Raw genomic sequence first — 23,913 nt, 5'->3', positions numbered from 1 at the left:
CCTTAGATTGTAAGCTCCTTGAGGGCAGGGAGTGGTGTAAATGTACAGTATGTAAAGGGATCATTAAATTGTCAGCACTATAGAAAAACATGTAATAAACAAATACAGTGTTTCCCCGAAAATAAGTCTGGGTCTTAAAATAATTTTGGCAACAAAAGACCCAGTAGGGCTTATTTTTGGGGTAGGGCTTGACATGTGCCGTCTTCTCTCCCCATCTCCCTCCCTGCCTGTTAGGAATCCCCAGTGTCCAGTGGAACCAAGTAAAAGTGGTTGTAAAATCCTAAAAATGCACTGTATTACAGTATTATATAATGTAAACTATGCATTTTTCTGTAAATCATTTGTGATAAATACCTTGTTATAGCGCCGATCCTCTCTTCCCGTACTGACCTTAAAGTGGTTGTAAACCTTCGTGTTTTTTCACCTTAATGCATCCTATGCATCCCTTGCAGTATCCTGCCGTCGCTCTCTACACGGGTTCTCGGCTCTTCAATGGACAGAGTTATAGCAGCGCAGCCATTGGCTCCTGCTGATGTCAATCAAATCCAATGAGGCGGGTTCCTGGGGGGCGGTGCCGAGTCCTGCATTCGGCGGCTACAGACGGCGAATGCTGGACACAGGAGCGTGCCCACAAGGTGACCCCCTTGGGAGAGCACTTCCCAGAGGGGGGTGACCTGATGCGGGGAGAAACGGAGAGAGACGCTGTGGGACCCCAGAAGAGGATGTTCTGGCCACACTGAACAAAACGAACTGCACAGTGGAGGCAAGTATGACATGTTTGTTATTTTTTTATTTTATTTTTAAATCTAACCTATAGTACCACTTTCATTTTCTGGTGCAATCCAGGGCACGCTCCGAGCATTGCAGAGGGGGGGGGGGGGGGGGGGGGGGGGTTGCCAGATGCTCTGCCGAAGCTGGCAGAAGAAGAGAGCATCAGGGGAAGAGCGTTGTTTGGTTCCTAGATTACAGCAACATACACAGTTTACATTATATAATATTGTAATACAGTGCATGTTAGAATTTAACAACCACTTTAAAACTAGGGCTTATTTTCGGGGTAGGGCTTATATTGCAGCCCTCCCCAAAAATCCCAGTAGGGCTTATTTTCGAGGAAAACACTGTATCCAGAGAAACATGCCAGCCTCACTGGGGTTTTTGCTTTGCCTTTTTATGACACAATTAAAGCACAAGTTGAACATTATGAATTTCTAGCTGATTACATTATTGAATACACTGTGACAAGGTACAGTTATAGGTCAGCGTCGACCTACCAGTTAGGAATCTCTGTCTTCACAAGCAAATAAAGCAGCACAGACAGGAGGTCATCTGCACACATTGTCTCCATGTTCACTAAGGGAAAACAATGTATACAAAAAGACAAAATGTAAAATACAACTTTGAAAACAAAGTAATTAGTGTGTAACAAATCACTGCAAATGAACATCACCGAAAGTTATCAGCATAAGAAAAGTGACAAAGTCAGCAAAATTGCAAAACGATTCAGTGTTCCTGCCTCCCGCTTATTGCCAGGAATGCTAATGAGATTTGTTTGCTTCTGTAAGAACACCTGCATACCTCTCCCTTAAAGCCCAATTGAACTTTCCCTTTAAATTGGCTAAATACATTCCAGGTGCATCAAAACAAAAAAAAGGTGCCCAAAGCCCTAAAGTTCATTTTTTCTAGAAAGCACCCACAACCTGCGTAAAAATGTTTGTCTTCTATCAAAAGCACAGAGCGGGACCATTGCAATCTGTGTGGAAGCAGTAGTCTCACCGCAGAGGTCGGCACACCTCCTGCTGAGTCTGCGCTAGAGTTCTACAATCAGCAGGAAGCTTTTACTTTGCTGACTGCAGAGCTAAAGACCTGAGTAGATCTTAAAGTGGAGTTCCACCGAAAAATTGAACTTCCACTTATCAGAACCCCCCCCCATCTGGTGTCACATTTGGCACCTTTCAGGGGGGAGCAGATACCTGTCCAATACAGGTATTTTCTCCCGCTTCTGGGCATAGATCGTTATAGTATCCGCGGCGATCTACACCATGTCTGGCCCCTCCTCCGGCTTTCCCACTGTCTTCTGGGAGACACACGGGTCCCAGAAGACAGCAGGGACCAGTGGGATCACGCAGCACGCCTCGTGCATGTGCAGTAGGGAACCAGGAAGTGAAGCCACAAGGCTTTACTTCCCGATTCCCTTACCGAAGATGGCGGCGGCAGCACCCAAGACCAGAGGGACAGATCGGCTTCAGGTGCTGACATCGCGGGTGCCCTGGGCAGGTAAGTGACCTAATATTAAAAAAGTCAGCAGCTGCAGTATTTGTAGCTGCTGACTTAATTCTTTTTTTATTTATTTTTTTCGGCAGAACCAGGTGTGTTGGACCCCCGCTTCCACACATTATACAACTTTCTTGTACACATTTTCCTTTAGGCTTTACTAAAACCATACAATATGATGTCAAACTGAAACACTTTCAGATTGTATGCAATCCTGCAGGCCCTTACACTACATAGTTGATGGAAAATCAAGAGGAAATTGAAGAAGAAAATTGTATAATGTATGGCCAGCTTTGTAGCTGTTGGCAGGGGAAAGCCTTTTTTTTTACAGCTTTCTACAGCAAAAAAAAAAAGAAAAATTCTAACTTCTGATTAGAATTGTAGAACAGTTACCTCTCTGGCTTGGTGACTGCATTATGGTGTGAACGACCTTCTTGAGACAAATGAGTTTCTGCTGTGGGGACGTGCACCGGTTCAGCTGGCCCAGAACTCGCTTCGCTCTGGGGATGTTAATGCTGCAAGAAAGTTATTCAACATAAATATAGGTAGGTACTGTTGAAATGTTGAAAGCATCAACATTTTTAGTTGCTCAGTGATGCAATTGATAAATTTGCCATGATATGGAGACAGAGACAGAGCATCAGGTTTGCTTACCAACAGTTTTTCCGTTCTGGCTGTGCTGTATACGACATACCGCAGCCCACTTTACTGTCTACACTTGGCTATAAGTTATTAACGCCACTGAATACACTGTGCTGTACGCAACATACCTCCAAGTGTGTCGGAGGAAAAACCTACTTTTCCATCCGTCTGGCGGATCGGATCGGGTGAACGCGGACAGACGGTTCATGTTCATCCGATCCCCCCATTAAGGGAGAGCGGAGAAAACACAGGGCGGTCCCTGCACAGCGTGCGGGGACAGCCATGTCATCCGCCGGCTCAGAGGGGATCAACGGAGCGATCCCCGCTAAGAAAGTGGAGGTTCACGGGGCAGATCATTACTGATCCGCCCCGTGTGAAAGGGGCCTTATGTTGCGTACACACGGTCAAATTTTTACTCGGGAAAACCTTGGCTGGAATTCCGCTCAAGCTTGGCTTGCATAAACACAGTCACAGAAAAGTAAATAATGAGCAAATATGGCTGCCCCCCTTGTACATATATACAAACTGAGTCAGTCATCCCCACACACAGGGACCGTGCTGGCAATGTAAGCTGAGCTGTGCATACATCTTCTGCAATAAAGAGCCCCGACTACTTGCAGTTTTTGCCAGCAGAACTTTAGCTCTACTTTAAGATGCTCAACAGCCTAATAACTAAAATATAAGAGGACATGGAATTCCTTTCATATACCGCAAAGCTTGAACAATGGGCCACTCCTGACCTTCTTCGCAATTTCATTACCTGAACTCAGTCTTAACACCGATGTCCCTCTGCTGGACGTCTTGGAGACTCCTTGTAATCTTGTTAAAGGCGGCATCCTAGCAATTAAATCCACATTGGACATTAGGGAGTAATCACATATATATATTCCTTTTTTCTACTGCTTTGAAAGAGTTCATCAGTATAGAAATAAAGAGGAGAGTAGAGAAGAGTGGGGAGGAGAAGCGAGAAGTGGAGAGGAAGCGAGAGGAAGCGAGAAGAAGCGAGAAGCAGAGAGAAGAAGCGGAGAGGAGGTGGAGAGAAGAAGCGAGAAGCAGAGAGAAGAAGAAGCGGAGAAAAGAAGAAGCGAGAAGCGGAGAAAAGAAGCAGCGGGAAGCAGAGAGAAGAAGAAGAAGCAGCGAGAAGCAGAGAGAAGAAGAAGAAGCAGCGAGAAACAGAGAGAAGAAGAAGAAGCAGCGAGAAGCAGAGAGAAGAAGAAGAAGCAGCGAGAAGCAGAGAGAAGAAGAAGAAGCAGCGAGAAGCAGAGAGAAGAAGAAGAAGCAGCGAGAAGCAGAGAGAAGAAGAAGAAGCAGCGAGAAGCAGAGAGAAGAAGAAGAAGCAGCGAGAAGCAGAGAGAAGAAGAAGAAGCAGCGAGAAGCAGAGAGAAGAAGAAGAAGCAGCGAGAAGCAGAGAGAAGAAGAAGAAGCAGCGAGAAGCAGAGAGAAGAAGAAGAAGCAGCGAGAAGCAGAGAGAAGAAGAAGAAGCAGCGAGAAGCAGAGAGAAGAAGAAGAAGCAGCGAGAAGCAGAGAGAAGAAGAAGAAGCAGCGAGAAGCAGAGAGAAGAAGAAGAAGCAGCGAGAAGCAGAGAGAAGAAGAAGAAGCAGCGAGAAGCAGAGAGAAGAAGAAGAAGCGAGAAGCAGAGAGAAGAAGAAGAAGCGAGAAGCAGAGAGAAGAAGAAGAAGCGAGAAGAAGAAGAAGCGAGAAGCAGAGAGAAGAAGAAGCGAGAAGCAGAGAGAAGAAGAAGCGAGAAGCAGAGAGAAGAAGAAGCGAGAAGCAGAGAGAAGCAGCAGAAAGGGAAGGGACGAGAAGAGAGACAAGAATGGAAAAGTGGAAAGCACAGGCATAAAAACAATAGTTAAGAAAAGAGGAAATCCAGTGGTTTAGCTCCCAGCATCCTTACAATTAAATCCACACTGGAAATTAGATAGTAGTTATATATTTATTCCTTTTTTCCCCTTACTGCTTCAAAAGAGCTCATTAATACAGTAATGATAGAAGAGGGAGGAGATAAGAGGAAAGAAGACAGAAGAGAATTGAAGAAGAAAAATTAAGACAAGCAAAAAGAAGAAAAAAGGGGAAGAAAAGAAGAGCGGGGGCAAAGGAAATAAAAAAGAGAAGAAAAGAGAAGAGAAGAAGAGAAAAAGAAAAGGGAAAGAGAAAAAATAAATAAATAAATGCTAAAACAATATATTGACCTAAAATCAATGATTTGCTTGACTACCCTCTTCCCAGGAAACGTACCTCACTTGCCTCAATGGTCCCCACTTGTTTGAAGATCATATCATAAATGCCATGGTGTACATACATCTAAAAAGGGATAAAAAAAATTAGAGGACACACACACACACACACACACTAGTTCTCAAAATAAATACAGCACATAGTCAAACTTGCATTATGTTGACCGTATTGCTATGGTTGTACAGTGTGGCAATTTATTAGTTCCTGCAGGGGGTAAAGGTGACCACACTGACCAGGCCATAACAGGGAAAAGAAAAAAAGGTCATTGCAGGGGCAATGATAATCTTCTTACCTCTACTGCTTGCTTCATCAAATTCATCTGACCCTCTTGCTTGGCAATAGACCGCTGCAGAACATAAAGTGACGGTTACAGAACAGAATCACACTTCCATAGAATATACTACATAAATGTACCGTATGTTACATTTATACCAGCCAAGATAAGACACGTGGAACATTTTATTCTCACTTTCCAAACAGATTTTCTCTCAGAACAACCAAAGACTGCACATACAGACTGATTTTACTGTTGTGGGTTTAGTAACACTTTAAAAAGAGAAAAATAATTTTGCAATGCTATGCTGCCTGCGATGCCCATCTTGGTACACCCTTGCAGTAAGAAGCAGTGGACACCTTGTAACACCCAGCCCGAACTTTATGGTAACAAGATGTCAACTGCTGGCTTACTGCGGTCGAGTGCAGGGTGTACCAAGATGGGCGTCGGGATGTTCAATCGCTGACGGCGACAGGGAATGTCACTTCTGTTACCGAATGGGACGGCTCTGGTCACCAATCCTGATGGAAAATGCACCCCTGCCAGCTTACCCATTTCCACTGCTTGAGAACTCGCTCTCCACTCCGCCTGCTGACTTACGATTTTGCGCAGCAACGCCGCCTCTCCCAGGAATCGGTTTAGGCATCTGGAGCATTTGTACTCGCACAAATGCTCGATATCAGTATAACCCTAAAATTTTGAAACAATACTCTGGAAGCGCGATTACTTACCAAGTGCGAGTCTCGGAGCAAATGCTGGAGGCATTTTGTGTAAACTGCATTAACCGAGTCCTGAAAGAAACAAAACATATAAAAAAACATTATCCCCTTTCCAGCACAATCCCAACATCCCTTTAAAAGAATCTTTATGCCCCGGGGTTCGAAGGACTGCCCGATCAGGTGATTGGCTGTCACAGTGATCACACGGTTGGTAGGATCAGCTTCCAATCATTACTAGAACCATGAGCTTACTACGATAGCTTATCACTGTACTGGAGGAATCTCCCCCATTCCCACCAGGACATTGTATTGCGACAGCGGGCACTCTCCACTGTCAGAATACACAGATCAGTACAGCAGCTGATTGGCTGAAAGCCGCTGATCGAAGCAGGTTTTCTAGTAGGACCAATCAATCAATCAGCTTCTGTCGAACAGGGTGGGCTACACACAGCTCAAAGTTTGGCCATTCCCGGAATTCTTCTGCTACCACCACCTCCAACTTCAGCATTGGCTTGCCTCGCTGTGCAGAATTTCTACATATCCATTCCAGACAACTCCATTGGATAGGGAGCGTCAGTGCACAGCCATTTTCAGATCTCTCCAGAGATGTTCAATCGGGTTCAAGTCTGGGCCACTCAAGGACATTCACAGAGTTGTCCCATAGGCACTCCTTTGTTATCTTGTCTGTGTGCTTAGGGTTGTTGTCCTATTGGAAGATGAATCTTCGACCCAGTCTGAGGTCCAGGGTGCTCCGGAGCAGGTTTTCATCAAGGATGTCTCTCTGTACATTGCTGCATTCATCTTTCCCTTGATCCTCCCAGCTTCTGCCACTGAAAAACATCCCCACACCATGATGCTGACACCACTATGCTTCACTGTAGGGATGGTATTGGCCAGGTGATGAGCGTTGCCCGGTTTCCTCCAGACATGACTCTTGCCATTCAGGCCAAAGAGTTCAATCATTCTTTCATCAGACCAGAGAATTTTGTTTCTCATGGTCCGAGAGTCCTTCAGGTGCCTTTTGGCAAACTCCAGATGGACTGTCATGTACTTTTACTGAGGAGTGGCTTCTGTCTGGCCACTCTACCATACAGGCCTGATTGGTGGAGTGCTGCAGAGATGGTTGTTCTTTTGGAAGGTTTTTCTCTCTCCACAATGAAACCATGGAGCTCTGTCAGAGTGACCATCGGGTTCTTGGTCACCTCCCTAAGGTATTTCTCCCCCGACCACTCAATTTGGCTGGGTGGCCTGCTCTAGGATGAGTCCTGGTGGTTCCAAACTTTTTTCATTTACTGATGGAGACCACAGTGCCCACTGCCACTGCAGAAATATTTCTGTACCCTTCCCCAGATCTGTGCCTCCATGCAATCCTTGGTTTGTGCTCTCACGTGCACTGTTAACTGTGGGACCTTCTATGTCCAATTAACTGAATTTACCACAGGTGGACTCCAATCAAGTTGTAGAAACATCTCAAGGATGATCAGTGGAAACAGGATGCACCTGAGCTCAATTTTGAGTGTCATGGTAAAGGCTGTGAATATTTATGTACACTGGGGGCACACGGGCAGCATTGGTGGACACGGATAAAGTTGATAATATTTATTTTTATAACTTACATTCTGCATAAAACATTTAAGTGTAATTTCATGAGATATTTTATGAGGGCGTGTTTAGGGGTGGAATTAGGGGTGGGGCAGGGCAACTGGTGGCACGTAACCTTTGAGGCCTGGCTAGTAGCTCAGGACTTGAAATTTTGAGCTGTGTGTGTATATATATATATATATATATATATATATATATATATATATATATATATATATATATATATATATATATATATATATATATATATATATATATATATATATAGATAGGAGAGAGAGAGAATTGTAGTGCAGCTTTTAATATATATATTATTCTTTGTTAGCCTGGGCTTAGTACTTCACTTCTGCGATATAAAAACACCTTGACAAAGGGGCTGGGCCCTGAAACGCGTTGCCTCTGCTACACACCAATCAACAAGTTTTCACAGCAGACAATGACGCTGCATATGTCAGCTCAAGGGCAAGTTCAGAGCACCAGTGCCAGCTGCATCTTACAGCTCGATGGTCATTTCCAAGCAGTGGGGAATCTTGGCACTTTAAACTACGGGAACTTCATATGCCTCAGGACACTTACCTTCTGAGTGAGATATTGTTTTAGCTTTCATTAAAATTACTCTCTTTAGACACATTCTTTCACCCTCTTGGTTTTTATCTAATATAGATCAGTGACCCACCTGAAGATTAACTGAAGCTAAGCAATAAAGCATGGTCTAGGACAGGGATATGCAATTAGCGGACCTCCAGCTGTTGCAGAACTACAAGTCCCATGAGGCATAGCAAGACTGACAGCCACAGGCATGACACCTAAAGGCAGAGGCATGATGGGACTTGTAGTTTTGCAACAGCTGGGAGGTCCGCTAATTGCATATCCCTGGTCTAGGACCTTCCCCAGTCTGTAATTGGACAATAAATCACAAACTGAGGAACACATTTTCTACAAACGTTCAATCAAAAAATTGTGTATGGCCAGCTTAAAGCTAGGACTTGTAATGTTTCAGGCACTGGGGGAGAACATGGGTGATGTTTCCAAAGCAGACACAGGACTATGGTTAGGAGGCAGGACACACATTGCACTGCTGCTAAATACACAGACAGGCACTTGGCATAGGAGGGCACTCACAATATAATGTCGAAGGCTCTTCCTTTCATGGACTTTAAAATTGCTACGGAATGAAGTGATATTCTTGTCAAATCGGTCTACGTGTTTCCCCAAGAATTCCTTCACATCTTCAATGTTTTTTAAAGTGCAGGTATTGGACGGTACAGTGGTAGGGTGTTCTGAAAAACAATCAAAATGTACAATTAAAGCCTTGGTAAGGCTGGACACTTTGGCCGCAGCACAGTGTACCCGGGGGTTATGGTGCGGGTTAGCTGTGCTTTGCCATAGACTTCTATCATGTCCCGTGATTTTGGTGCATTTTCAGAAGGCTCACCAAAACCAATACAGAGGTTTAGTAAGCGCCATTGTCAAGTTGTGTTTTATTAAATGCAGGAAGACAATCCAAAAATATCTAACTGGGAGGTGGAAGAAAGGCTACATACCTGGATTCTCCTCTTTTTCTAATGACCGGGCAATGCACAGGACACTGAAACTCTCCTCCTTATCATTGTAGAAGGTCTCCTCAAACAGAATGGGAATGGAAACAGAGAAGGCGAAACCAGTGCCCAGCTTGACCTGGGTCCCCTGAATATAAACCTCCTGCAAAATACAAGAAAGACTGCAGTTTTATTTCTGGATTTCAGTGCCATGAAAATCCCAGCTGCTGAATTCAATTGCATCCGCTAGGGTTGCACCGATACCTGTACTCGTGCAAATGCCCCGATGTTTGACATGATACTCGGCAGGAAGCCAGTACACCCGACGTCCTCAGTGAAGCGGGGGGGGTACGGGGGCCCTGTAGCATCCCAGACAATCAGTGCGGCGGTGGGGGCAGTTACAAACGCCGATCTCCCTGTATAGCTTTTCTGACAGCCGCTTCTCCTCCTCTCCCTCCCACGGCTGTCATGGAGATCGGGGCGCTTGTAACTGCTGACACCGATCATCCCAGATTGTTCCCTGTGTCCTCCCTTGCTCCTCCTCCGGTCCCCCCTCATCCTGGATCTGTCAGGATGAAGAGCAGAGGAAGGAGCCAGTAAATCTGTCATTTAAGGGCTCCTTCCTTTTTACGAATGTCAGTGATCACAGACTCTGTCCATTCATAGTTGAGCTTCAGCTTATGAGTGACCAGGAGCCTCTGTATCTCCTGTCCCTTGATCTTCAGTGCAGCTGAGGCTGCTGAGAAAGGGAGAGGAGAATCTGTGTCCCCAGTCCCTTTCTCTGTCTTAAAGGGGAGATGTCAGGGGTCTGTTTAGACCCCCGATATCCCACCAACCCCCCCCCCCCCCGACAGGGTTGATAAAAAAAAAAAAGTAAAATAGCAAAAAACAAACAAAACAAAAAAAAAAAAATATTCAGCACTGATGAGGTGTGGACTATGTAAATAGTTTTCTATTTACATTTTTTTTTTATTATTATTATTTTTTTACAATGCTCTTTTTGGGGGGGGGGGGGGGGTGGACCAGTGTGTGGTGGTGTACCACACACTGGTCCACCCCCCCCCCAAAAAAAGAGCATTGTAAAAAATAAGAATAATAAAAAAAAAAATGTTAATAGAAAACTATTTACATAGTCCACACCTCATCAGTGCTGAATATTAGTGGCACTGACACATGACATCAAATGGGAAGGCGATCCAGCAGGAGCCGTCGCTAAATCCTGGCCCGGGAACGCACCACTCCACTCCCAGAGAACACACACACTCACGACCCCCCATAGACAACTCTGACCTGATCCCTGCTACACTCCAAGCCCCAGGAGACCCCTCCGAGCAACAAGACCATAAGCCCCAGCCCGGAATGCTCCACTCTCGGAGAATATACACAATAGCCCCCCCCTATAGGCGACTGACCTAATCCCTGCTACACAGACCAAGTAGGGGACTCCTCTTCCTCCTCCCAGTACTTTTTAGTTTTTTTGCGTTAAAGATGAACTACATACAGTGACTGGAGTAAATCTATCATTCAAAGCTAGATCTCTGACACTACTTCAGCCTGGGTTCACACAGAAGCAGTGCGGGGAAAACGTATGTAATTCAGAAAGGAATCGCACCACATTCCGATTCAAATTACATGCGATTAATTGCAGTGTGATTTGAGCCCATTCATTTTGTATGGGCTCAAATCGCACTGCAGAAAAAAAAAAAAAAATAGGCATCGGTAATTGGGATCGGCGAGTACCTGATAAAAAGTATCAGTACTCATACTCGTTCTTAAAAATCTGGTATCAGTGCATCCCTAAGTAACAACTACAAGCAAGATTGGGAAGATGTCCTTACCTTTCCATCCTCGGTCAGGAAGCCTTCTTCCTTGGGTTTAAGAACGTATGACTCGAAGTAGCTACTGGAGAATGAACTGCTTGTTACACTTCCCTTACAAGGTACCAGAACCTGCAGGAACAAGACAGGAGACAGGAGACAGGAGACAGGCCGTTACTGGAAGAGACACAAGACTATAGGATTTTCACATCGAAATTCCAAGAGTACAGCAAGCCCAATTCCTTTTTATATTTACTCAGCCTACCTCTACCCTCAATTACATATTTAAGGGGAAAAGTGGATGAGTGTGAGGTAATTATGACCATACAAAGTGCTGGTCCTGACTGTAGAATCAAAGAAGATTTCCTACGCGTTTCATGGGAAATTCCCTTTTCATCAGGACCTTAAGGGGGTTGTAAACCCTCATGGTTTTTCACCATAATACATTCGATGCATTAAGGTGAAAAACCTTCTGTAGTGCTGCAGCCCCCCCTGGTTTTACTTACCTGACAGCTCTTTCTCTGGTCGGGAACAAGCACACCATCCTGATTGTATAGATTGATAGCAGCGCAGCCATTGGCTCCCGCTGCTGTCAATCAAATCCAATGACGTAGCGCCGGGGTCGAGTCCTGCATTCTGTGTGAATGGACACAGATGCAGGAGTGCACCCGCACGGGTGTCCACCAACGTGGACACTCGATGCGGGGAGGAGCCACCAGCGCTGCTGAGGGACCCTAGAAGAGGGGGTTTGGGACCACCCTGTGCAAAACTGCACAGTGGAGGCAAGTATGACATTTTTTTTTCGAAATAACACACAAGGGTTTATAACCCTTCACTGGCGTCTGTGGGAGAAATCGCGCCCCACCACCGGGCGTCTGTGGGAGGAATCGCGCCCCACCACCGGGCGTCTGTGGGAGGAATCGCGCCCCACCACCGGGCGTCTGTGGGAGGAATCGCGCCCCACCACCGGGGGTCAGCCGGAGGAATCGCGCCCCACCACCGGGCGTCTGTGGGAGGAATCGCGCCCCACCACCGGGCGTCTGTGGGAGGAATCGCCCCCCACCACCGGGCGTCTGTGGGAGGAATCGCCCCCCACCACCGGGCGTCTGTGGGAGGAATCGCCCCCCACCACCGGGCGTCTGTGGGAGGAATCGCCCCCCACCACCGGGCGTCTGTGGGAGGAATCGCCCCCCACCACCGGGCGTCTGTGGGAGGAATCGCCCCCCACCACCGGGCGTCTGTGGGAGGAATCGCCCCCCACCACCGGGCGTCTGTGGGAGGAATCGCCCCCCATCACCGGGCGTCTGTGGGAGGAATCGCCCCCCATCACCGGGCGTCTGTGGGAGGTATCGCGCCCCATCACTGGGCGTCTGTGGGAGGTATCGCGCCCCATCACCGGGCGTCTGTGGGAGGAATCGCCCCCCATCACTGGCATCAATTGTGGATGGAATAGTGCTCCAAGGGCCAGATAGAGGCAAGCAAAAGGGCCGTAGTTTGTAGACCACTGTGCTATATTATCAAAAAAAAAAAAAAAAAAATTAACCAACCATTCCCCCCCCCCACGAAAAGTGGAGTTACCCTTTAAGAATATGTTATTGTGTTGCCTATGCTGATGGGTGTTTATAACTTATCAATGCCTAGGAACTTATTGGTGTTCCCTAAAAAAAAGTCAACTTTTAGAAAAAGCCCAACTCCAACTCAACCCCTTGCCCCTCAGTCCCCCCCCCCCCTCCAAACTTGGGCACGTCCTTAAAAATATTTTACAGAATTCGAAAGATTTATAATAAAGGTTTTTTGCCCTTCTTCCAAAACACAAGGTGTACGATTTATTTTTAGGAAACATTATCAGATCGTTTCAAACTCAAAAAATCTAAATATCATAAAAACACCAAAACTTTTCTATTCAATCTGTTTGAAGTCCTCCTTTGAGTCTAATAGAGCGAGAAATGAGATCATTTCACGCCCATTAGCCTAGCAGTCGCACTGACGGAAGCGAATAGAAGATTGGGCCGTGTAAATTAGGAGCAATTTCTCCCATCAGCTGACTTGTAAAATGTTTTGGAATAATTAGCACAGCGCCGCCGACACAAATGTTCTTACAGTCTGGATATTTAAAAACGGCAGGGGGGGGTCGGGGGCGGTGGCACAAGAGTAGTTCACACCGGCACTAAAAATAAATTACGGTTAGACATAATCTACGGTCATCAGTATCAAATAAAAAAAAGAACCTCTTAATTGCCTCTTGAGAACGGGCGTGAAAAACACAATTTCTCCTTAAATAGGACATGATGTGCTCAGTCTACTGAAGAGTCACAAGATTAAAGCACAAGACGGAACGTGGCCGACACTGCTGACTTGCCAAGGGCGAGGCCTTAATGATCTACATATAGACTAAAGAGTCCAAATGGAACAAGTTAGCCAATTCCCAACAGTTCTCTGCTGATGCACTAGTCCTCCCCTCTGCCTGCCTTGACCAACGAGCCAGTGCCGGCCCAAGACATTGTGCTGCCTGGGATCAAGAATGAAATGCTGCCCCCCCCAAAAAAATAATCACGCCAACCAAAAGGCCCCCACATTCATTATTTTATATCATGATAACTAAAGGGGACCCATCATGGCTCTATACATGTATAGGAATATAAAGAAGACCTGTAATGGCTCTATACATGTATAGGAATATAAAGAGGACCTGTCATGGCTCTATACATGTATATAGAAATGTTCTGTCTGCCCGCTCTTGTCACCACTAACAGCAGCGGCGCCGGGGCCCTCACAGGCACTGGCGCCTGCCCGCTCACTTGCTGACTGCTCCCCCCCCCTCTGCGAGTGTCTCCACAGGCAGCCCGGCACACGCGCTCCCCACATGCAGCAGAGCAGGCGGAACGGGCTGGCTGGCAGGTGTCAGTATGCTGCCCCCCTAAAAGTGCCGCCTGGTACCCATGGTACCACCCGGTCCCATCATAGGGCCGGCCCTGCAAGGAGCCCCTTTCCTGGTGCCATATGGCCCCCCACATCCTTTGCCTTGCTGTGATTTACCAAGATACCCGGTGAACCTGTTGCTGTGGCAAGGTCACTTCCAGATCTCAACTTTTCCTTGGACCCAGAAACCTCCACCAGCAGGACTCTTGCCCTTTGCTGCTCTATGTCCTCTGTTCCTTATGCTGCCCTGCTGCCTGGGTGCACACCAGTGGCTGCACACCATGCGTCTGAATGCACAGGATCTGCCCTCTACTTCTCTGGATCCAGGAGTCTCAGGTGCACATACGGAAAGTAAACAGAAGAGGGCACGCCCATCGGAGCCTCCGTTCACACCTGGGCGTTATGAATCCCAGGCAGAATTGCCGCAATTCTGCCCGCAATTTCAAAAGGCACATCCCGAATTTCAGATGCCATTAATAGTGCGGTTCTGCCATGATTGTCACGCTACAACCCAGAAATAAACAAAAAAAAAAAAGTATATATCAAGGGCGCTCCGGATGTCAGGTCACGCTACAACCGCATCTTGTGACTTATTTTTCACTGCAACCCTTTATTATCACCTTTTTATGGGACATTTATCAGCTATTTAACCCATTGTTCACTTGTTTCATGGGACACTTATCACCATCCAAATTGTTTCACATTTATTACACTTATATATTTATTTATTTATGGTACACTGTTGTATCAATGTGTTTTGATTGACCTTCACTTATTTATTGTCACTTTTTTCTATATTAGCGTTAATGATTTGCGCAAACCCCTCTTTTTAACATATTTTAACATCTTGTGATGCTTGTCGTCCAAAAAAAAAAAAAAAAAAAAAAAAAAAAGAGAAGAAAAAAAAGGGACCAGGAGCTTTTCATGCAAAAAGATTCACGAGATGCAATTTGCCGCAACTGCGGCACGAATTTCAGATACCATTCATTTCAACGGCACCTAAAAACGTGTTGCGGTTCTGCAACGATTGTCACACTGCAATTGCAGCAAACTGCATCGTGCAAAGCTTGTCGCCTGAAAGAAGGTCCTGATCCTTTGTTTTTTGGGCAACAACCTTTACATGATGGGGTTTGCCGCAATTGCAGCACGTCAACAGCAGCAGCAGAACCGCACCACCGGTTTTAGGTGCCATTAAAAGGAATGGCATTTGAAATCCGCATTGTGCGATTTGTCACAAAGTTATAAAAAACACCCAGGTGTGAACAGAGGCTGAATGTAGGCCATTTAATAAAATAAATAAAATAAAAATAGTGCACTTACCACATGCACAGGTAACAGGCATATCAGTGATGTAAAAGGATCTCCAATGTAATGACTCCACCTTGCAGAGTCCGGCAGGCAAGTGGCTGGTCTAATAGGCAGAGATCGGCTGGCAAGCGGCTGGTCGGCTATGCAAAGACTGCCTGGCAAGTAGCTGGTAACTGCAGAGTTCGGACAGGAAGCAGCTGGAGAGCTGGGGGAAGCTATCAAGCTGTAGGGTGGAATGCAAGCCGACACCTTAAAGCGGAGGTTCACCCAAAAAAACAAGTACCGTATTGATCGGCGTATACCGCGCAGTTTTTTCCCCTTAAAATCAGGGAAAAAATCGTTGGGGGCGCGATATACGCCGATCCCCGCACTGTGTTTGAATGCCGCCGCCATATACCGAGCGCAGTACACTCGGCCAGGCTCGGCTTCCCTCGCGGTCACGCCCTGTGCCGCCTCCTAGCCTTTATGCGAGAGGAGGTGAGCGTGCCCAAGTGTACTGCGCTCGGTATATGTCGGCGGCGGCGTTCAAACAGTGCAGGAAGCGGGGATCAACTCAAAAACAGCGTGGGAGAAGCGGGGACGACACCACCAAGGCCGCAGACGGACGCCGGACCGGACAAGGCCGGCGATGGACGCCGGGCAAGACACAGACGAGGGGCATTCAAACTAAGTATTTTCTTTTTTTCTTGAAATTTCCCTTCCAGGTTGGGGGTGCGCGCTATACGCCGGGGCGCGGTATATGAAGATAAATACGGTATATAACGTTACATTCTGTATACCTCAAACATGTACAGTATGCTGTTTTTTTGGGGGTGTACATATGGTATGATCGCTATTTTTCACCTGGCTTCCGGGTACTAGCTCCCGCGGGAGTAGGTGTTCTTATGCTCTGGCGCAGTGTCATGTGGGACTTCGCCCAGATGATTGACGTGCCTGACAAAAACTTCCCCCCGGCGGCTGAGGCGCGTCACGAGTTTCCGTAACTAGCCGAACTGCGAGTCGGCTCTACACGGCTCCTAGTCTGTGCGCAGGCGCCGTATAGAGCCGACTCGCAGTTCGGCTAGTTTCGGAAACTCGTGACGCCCCTTATCTGCCGGGGGGACGTTTTTGTCAGGCACGTCAATCATCTGGGCGAAGATGACATTGCGGCACTGCACAGGAATGCCTACTCCCGCGGGAGCTAGTAACCGGAAGCCAAGTGAAAAATAGCGATAATACCGTATGTACACCCCCAAAAAAATAAATAAACACACACAGCATACTGTACATGTTTGAGGTATACAGAATGTAATGTTATATACTTGTTTTTTGGGTGAACCTCCCCTTTAAGAGAGTCCCCTTCACTGGAACTAAGGGGCCAAGCCCAACCCCTGAAAAACAACCCCACACCATAATCCCCCCTCCACCAAATGATTTGGACCAGTGCACAAATCAAGGTCCATAAAGACATAGATGAGGGAGTTTGGGGCGGAGGAACTTGACTGGCCTGCACAGAGCCCTGACCTCAACCCGACAGAACACCATTGGGATAAATTAGAGGAGAGACTGCGACCCAGGTCTTCTCGTCCAACATCCGTGCCTGACCTCACAAATGTGCTTCTGGAAGAATGGTCAAACATTCCCATAGACACGCTCCTAAACCTTGTGGACGGCCTTCCCAGAAGTCCCTACGGACTAATAGCTAGATTCACATAGAGTTAGGTCGGCGTATCAGTGGATACGCCGACCTAACTCGGAATCTGCGCCGACCTAAGTTTAAGTGTATTCTCAAACAGAGATACACTTAAACCTATCCAACATACGACGGCTTGCGCCGTTCTATCTTAGGGTGTAATATTTAGGCTGGCCGCTAGGTGGCGCTTCCATTGCGGTCGGCGTTGAATATGTAAATCACTAGATACGCCTATTCACGAACGTACGCCCGGCCAACGCAGTACAGATACACCGTTTCCGTAAGAGATAGGCCACCTAAAGATAAACATGCCCCCTAGGTGGCATAGCCAATGTTAAAGTATGGCCGCCGCTCCGGCTTCGAAATCCGAAAATTTTACGTTGTTTGCGTAAGCCGTCCGTGAATAGGGATTTACGTCATTTACGTCCACGTCGAAATCAATAGGACCGTGCGGCATACTTAGCCGCAATGCACACTGGGAAGTGTAGGCGGACGGCGCATGCGCCGTTCCAAAAAAAACGTCAATCACGTCAGGTCAAAGCAAATTATCATAAAACACGCCCCCTCAGCCTACTTTGAATTAGGCACGCTTGCGCCCGCCGCATTTACAATACGCCGCCGTAAGTTAGGAGGCAAGTACTTTGAGAATACAGTACTTGCCTCTCTGACTTAAGGCGGCGTAGCGTAAATACGATACGCTACGCCGCCTTAAATTTGCGCGGGGCTACCTGAATCTCGCTATAAGACTGGGATGCCATTAAAGTTCATGTCGTGTAAAGGCAGGCGTCCCAATACTTTTGGTATAGATTTATTATATTACATTATATTATATATACACACACACATACAGTATATAATCTACCCAGAAGTAAACAATTTAAACATTTACCAACAAAAACCACCATTGTAACAGGAAGTAACTGCTCTCTGGCCATTGCGTACCCACTGTGTGGAGTAATGATGCATGGTGGGAATTTTAATTATCTCCAGATTTAAAGGGCAACTGTGACATTCATCATAAATGTACAATATCATTTCACACAAGACGTCTAATTAAAGAAACATGACAGGTTTAATTAGGAGGCTCAGCAGAGACATTGGCGCTGCTCACCGCAGTGGGAGGAATGAACACGATGGCGCACACTTACAATGCCGTGAACTTCTGCCACCTTGTTGATAAGGTCAGGCCTCTGCTTGTGGATCGCCAAGTAGAAAGCGTTGTTCAGAATGTCCTCATCATACATAGCCATAAGGGATGTCAGTTCCGCAAGACGTACCGGAGTGGCGAGGTCGCTGTGCTCATGATGGCTCCATTACGTCTACGCATGTAAATCGGGACGACTGAAACCCAGCGACACCTGGAAAAAATAAAAAATAAAATTAAACGTAGCTATAAACCCAGTCAATATAACTTCTAATCTTCCAGGGCTCAATCAGATAACAGATTAGTGCCGTCCTCCATGCAGAACTGCTGTGCATGTGAAAGTGGATGCACATGCAGTGCCTGCACAGACACATTCGTATGTCCAACTTTGACATGCAAGGCTCTGCGTTCGGATCTGTGCACCCGCTCCTGCCCGCATGTCAAACTTTAAAATGCGACGGTGTCCAGGCAGCTCATAGAAGTGAATGCACACGCAGCCCTGGCTGTGTTATAGCTATTTTAGCAATTTTATACCATAAAAGAATGATACACTTTCATTACATGCATGGTTTTCAGAAGCAGGGCTTCCTTTATTTCATATGCTTATGAACTTGTTGGACTGGTTCATGAGCCCAGGACAAGCAGTGATGCTACAGGAAGTAGGGGGATGGCAAAAAGGACTTAACAGCAGCCATGTGCTAAAAACACAAAGGAGAAAGTCTTAACAGGACTCCGAGAAGCAAGAAGCAGCCTGGAAGATCCTGGTAGCAATGTTACCTGGGGATGACACTAAATCTACGACCGGTTCACACATCTCCGGGGCGGCAGCGGAGGGTTGTGTGCTTCATAGGCTCCTAATTTGGACCTGAAACGGTAAGCTGGGGTCCCTCGGCGGCTGTCTCGGCTCCTCCTCACAAAAGCTTTCCACCTTCATGCGAGCTTGCATGGTGGAAAGCTTTTGCGAGCGCGCTCCCGTGATACAGCAGCGGGCATAGCCGCCGACTGTATCACACGGCCCCGCCCCCCGGCCAATGGCTGCGCTGCTATCAATCTGTCCATCCTAGCCAATCAACGGCCAGGCTGGGAACCGAAGAGGATCACGTGGACGCACGCGGGACTTTCAAAGGGTCAGGTAAGCAGCATTTTTGACTAATAAACCAAATTAATATACACTACAGGGAGGTTTTATTGCAAAGTAATCTTAAAAGACAAAAGCAAAAAACAATGGATACAATCACACCTCAAAGTTTGACATGCAAGCAGGAACGGGTGCAAAGATCTGAATGCAGAGCCTCTGCACCCACTACTGTCCACATGCCAAACTTTGACATACGATTGTGGCCATGCTGGCACTGCATGTGCATCCACTTCTATGGGCTACCTGCATGCAGATCCGCAGTGGATACACACACACACACACACACACACACACACACACACACACACATCAGCCTGAGGCTCTGCATGGAGAACGGCACTCATCTGCTCCACGTTGTTCTTCACGCTAGAGGTGTCTCTAAATATATAATCAATTCCATTTGAATATTCATTTCCATTTTTTGGGACGCCACACCCTACGCGTTACGTTATGTAGCACATACATCCAGGGTCGCCATCAGGGGTGGTACCTGTAAGGGTCCCCCCTCTCGTTTTTTTTTTTTTGCATTACACCTGTAAGGGGCCCGGTGGTCCCCAGGGTCCCTTAGAAGCCAGGCTGGCCCACCTCTCGTTTTAAAAAATTTTTAATGGTCCCGATGGTCCCCAGGAAGCACCCTCCCCCCCGCTTATAATCTCGCATAAGGAGAGAACAGATTACGCTTGTTTTTTTTCCCGTCAGCACCCAACCCATCCCCTACTGCTCCAGGGGGGCCCTGCCTAAAAGCGGTGTAAGGGGCCCCAAAATTTGCGATGGCTGCCCTGCATACATCGATGACCTAATACAGACTTGCATGGTGAGAAGAACCAGAAAAGGCCAACCACTGTGCAGAACAGCCAAGCGGGACGCAAAGTCCCCGATATACAATTACAATATACAGGGTGGGCCATTTATATGGATACACCAAAAACAAAAGTTGGATTCAAAATGGCCGACTTAAAAATGGCCGCCATGGTCACCACCCATCTTGAAAAGTTTCCCCCCCTTACATATACTAATGTGCCACAAAAAAGGAAGTTAATATCACCAACCATTCCCATTTTATTAAGGTGTATCCATATAAATGGCCCACCCGGGGGTGGATCCATATAAATGGCCCACCCGGGGGTGGATCCATATAAATGGCCCACCCGGGGGTGGATCCATATAAATGGCCCACCCGGGGGTGGATCCATATAAATGGCCCACCCGGGGGTGGATCCATATAAATGGCCCACCCGGGGGTGGATCCATATAAATGGCCCACCCGTGTGGATCCATATAAATGGCCCACCCTGTATAGACACAGAAGGGAAAACAGGGATTTAAAACCATTACCGCATACAGATCATTAAGCCTGATCAGCAAACCTTATTGATTACCAACACTTTTCAATCTTCTTTTCCCATCAGGAGTCCAATGCAATGCTGAGCACAGAGTTGGACATGAACAGCATTTACATGGAGGTCCTATCGTTATACACACGGGCACTCTGCACTGCTTGCCACCGTCGGCTCCCAGCATGCACCTCTGAGACCTTTCAAACGCTCAGGAAGAAAACAGCAGTTACTGATTTATGTATCGGACTGAATATTGATTTCTCCTCTCTTTACACAGACAGAGAGAGATTCTCCCTTTGCATAGAGAAAAACCAGACAACCCGGCGAGAATTATCGATCTCGTGTTCCTGGCAACTGCACTGCAATCTATGGAGGAAACACCACTCCACTGCAAATCCATCTTAAATTGGTTGTAAACATTTTATTTTTATATTATTTCTTTAAATAACAAACATGTTATACTTACCTGCTCTGTGTAATGGTTATGCACAGAGCAGCTCCGATCCTCTTCTTCTGGGGGCCCCCGTCAGCACTCCAGGCCACTCTTCATCAGGTGCCCCCCATGGAATTCTGGGGGGGTATGTTGCCCCCCCAAAAGGTGCCAATTGTGGCACGGATACCCAGCTCCTACTTCCTCCTGGGGGCCTGGAAGGAAGCTCACCACTCTCCCTCCCTTCCTGCAATCTTCTGGGACACGTCACAGGTCCCAGAGGATTGCCCACCCATTCACAGCTCGCGCATGCGCAGTGCACGCCCAGCTGTGAAGCCACAGCCGGGCGCCCACAGTTAGGCCCTGTACACACGATCAGTCCGTTTTCATCAGATTGGACTGAAGTTCAGTTTCATCAGTCCAAACCTACCGCGTGTATGGTCCATCAGACTTTTGTCCTTCAGACCAAAGTTTTAAAACTTGCTTTAAAATCGGACTGATGGTTAGTACGCAAAAGCATCTGTTGCATCTCTGAACAAATTGTAGCCTTTTATTAAAAAGGACAGCACTACAAGTCACAGCAAAATAAAATAAAACCTGACTGCTGACACGTTTCGCACTGAAACTAGTGCTTAGTCATAGCTATGACTAAGCACTAGTTTCAGTGCGAAACGCGTCAGTCAGGTTTTAATTTAATTTGGTTCGACTTGTAGTGCTGTCCTTTTAATAAAAGGCTACAATTTGTTCAGAGTGCGGCTGTCCGGAGACAATCTTTTTTCCGGAGCTGCGTGGCACCACTCCTGCGTATGCGTGCGGGAGCCGCCGGACACGGCACAGGGCCCCGAAGAAAGGAACGGGTGGCCGTTCCTTCAGAGCGCATGCGCTTATGGCAGAATTGGCTGCATATACAGTAAATATCTCCTACACGGCGCATGTTTAGAAGATATTTACAGTACCTATAGATGAGCTTTATTATAGGCTTACCTATTAGGTACAAACAATACATGGATGTTTACTTCCCCTGTAAACATAAAGTCCTGTAGGCCAGATTCACAAAGAGATACGACGGCATATCTCCTGATACGCCGTCGTATCTCTGAGATCCGACGGTCGGATCTATGCGACTGATTCATAAGAATCCGTTACGCATAGATCTCCCTTAGATCCGACAGGTGTAAGTGACTTACACCGTCGGATCTTAGGCTGCAATCTTCCGCTGTCCGCTAGGTGGCGTTTCAGAAACGCCGATTCAGAAACGAACGCCCGCCGCTTTTTTTTTTACGTCGTTTGCGTTCGGCTTTTTCCGGCGGATAGTTACCCCTGCTATATGAGGGGAAGCTAATGTTAAGTATGGCCGTCTCAGAGCTAAGTAGTAAATATAGCATCCCAAACTCCATGTTTTTTACTTATTTACAGGTGAGACACGCACTACAAGCCCAATTTAAATTACAGCCGATAAGATGGCAAAAGCTCACGCATTTCCAAAGACTAATCAATACGGGGGTTTTGAAAGGTCTTATCTCAGAATTATATGAACAGATCAGTGATCAGTTAATAGGAAAAGAGAAGCTGAGCAGGAACAAACAGAGATGGGAGGAGGATATTGGACCTTTAACGAACGACCAATGGGATAGGATACTGGAATTAGGGACAAGGGTCTCATTAGCCCCGTCACAACGGGTCTCCCATTTATTCCTCCTACACCGGGTCTATTACACCCCAAAGAAACTATATGGATTTGGATGGAAGCTGGATGATAAATGTCCCAGATGTCAAAATACAGGGGACCTCATCCACATGATGTGGAAATGTCCAAAATTGCATAGATATTGGGTAAAAATCTTGGATATTATAAATGCAACCTTCAGTGTTACGCTGGAACCTGAAGCTAGGGTTTGCCTGTTAGGATGCATTGAGGAGAGAACGGGGCAGAGGGATACATTAGAAGCAGTTATAAGATGCCTGTTTCAGGCGAGGAAATTAATAGCATTAAAATGGCAAGCACAAAATCCACCCACAGTAGAGGAATGGGTCAATGTAATGAATAGCACAATTGGGAAGGAAAGGGGAACATGGATTAGAAGGGGTAACCTCAAAAAATTTAACGCAATATGGGAGCACTGGTTACGTAAAATAGGTCGCTCACTTTAAATCAGGGAAAATTGGCAAAGAAAAATCTAAGGAAAAGAATGGAATTAAAAACGTGTAAGCACTTTAAAAACAAGATAGGAGGGAGGGGAGGGGTGGGAACGGGATGTATGGTTATTTTTTTTTTTTTTTTTTTTTTTTTCCACCTCAGCTTTTACCAAATCCTTGAGACCGGCTCATGGTTTGATGCGTCTTACGTCTCGTTTTGTGGTTTGCATCATGTGTGGAATATTTACTATGCTCCTTAGGTGTTTTTTTTTTTTTTTTTTTTTTTTTTTTTTTTTTTTTTTTATATATATATAAATATAGGCCAGCCCTATAATAGTGATGGTAATGGATTTTGGCAATGGCTTGCCATTATGGCTCTATATTAATTAACGCCCCCCCACCCTCCCTCTTGGCTCCCCGGAATCTCCTAACTTTTCCTTCGCAAGCTAAAACAATCTCCAACATTCATTGATCGTAAATAATATGTGACTCGCTCTAGGGAAAAACCCTAGCCTGGGGAATGTTATTTTTTCCATGTAGCCAACATATGGCTTGTTAGTAGCATACCCTAACTCTTTCTGCATAACTCCATGTTTTTTTATACTCCCGCCATTTTTCCCATTTTTCCCCATGTCCGCCGCTCATCTCCAGATGCCTATCCTTTAACTCTTCCAGCCTATACGTTTCCTCCACTTCGTCTATCCAGTTCCAAACGTGTGGACTTTCCG

At 46.5% G+C, this 23,913-nt stretch overlaps 1 protein-coding gene across 2 annotated transcripts in view; it reads right to left on the bottom strand.

Moving 5' to 3' along the window:
- The window catches only part of ANKRD27 (ankyrin repeat domain 27), an 83,754-nt gene that overhangs the window by 40,263 nt on the left and 19,578 nt on the right, over positions 1–23,913 (bottom strand). For both annotated transcript variants that reach the window (XM_040329461.1, XM_040329462.1), the window contains exons 2-11: positions 18,149–18,358; positions 11,123–11,233; positions 9,291–9,447; positions 8,869–9,026; positions 6,157–6,216; positions 5,444–5,497; positions 5,152–5,217; positions 3,674–3,750; positions 2,665–2,786; positions 1,272–1,350 (exon numbers count right to left, since the gene is read on the bottom strand). In XM_040329461.1, coding sequence (XP_040185395.1) covers positions 1,272–1,350; positions 2,665–2,786; positions 3,674–3,750; positions 5,152–5,217; positions 5,444–5,497; positions 6,157–6,216; positions 8,869–9,026; positions 9,291–9,447; positions 11,123–11,233; positions 18,149–18,250 — 986 coding nt within the window. In that variant the 5' untranslated portion in view covers positions 18,251–18,358. The remainder of the gene's footprint in view (positions 1–1,271; positions 1,351–2,664; positions 2,787–3,673; positions 3,751–5,151; positions 5,218–5,443; positions 5,498–6,156; positions 6,217–8,868; positions 9,027–9,290; positions 9,448–11,122; positions 11,234–18,148; positions 18,359–23,913) is intronic.

Source organism: Rana temporaria, chromosome 11 (genome assembly GCF_905171775.1).
Source record: "Rana temporaria chromosome 11, aRanTem1.1, whole genome shotgun sequence".
Taxonomy (NCBI): domain Eukaryota; kingdom Metazoa; phylum Chordata; class Amphibia; order Anura; family Ranidae; genus Rana; species Rana temporaria.
Note: the sequence above shows the minus strand (reverse complement) of the source record. Positions and strands in the feature narration are given on the sequence as shown.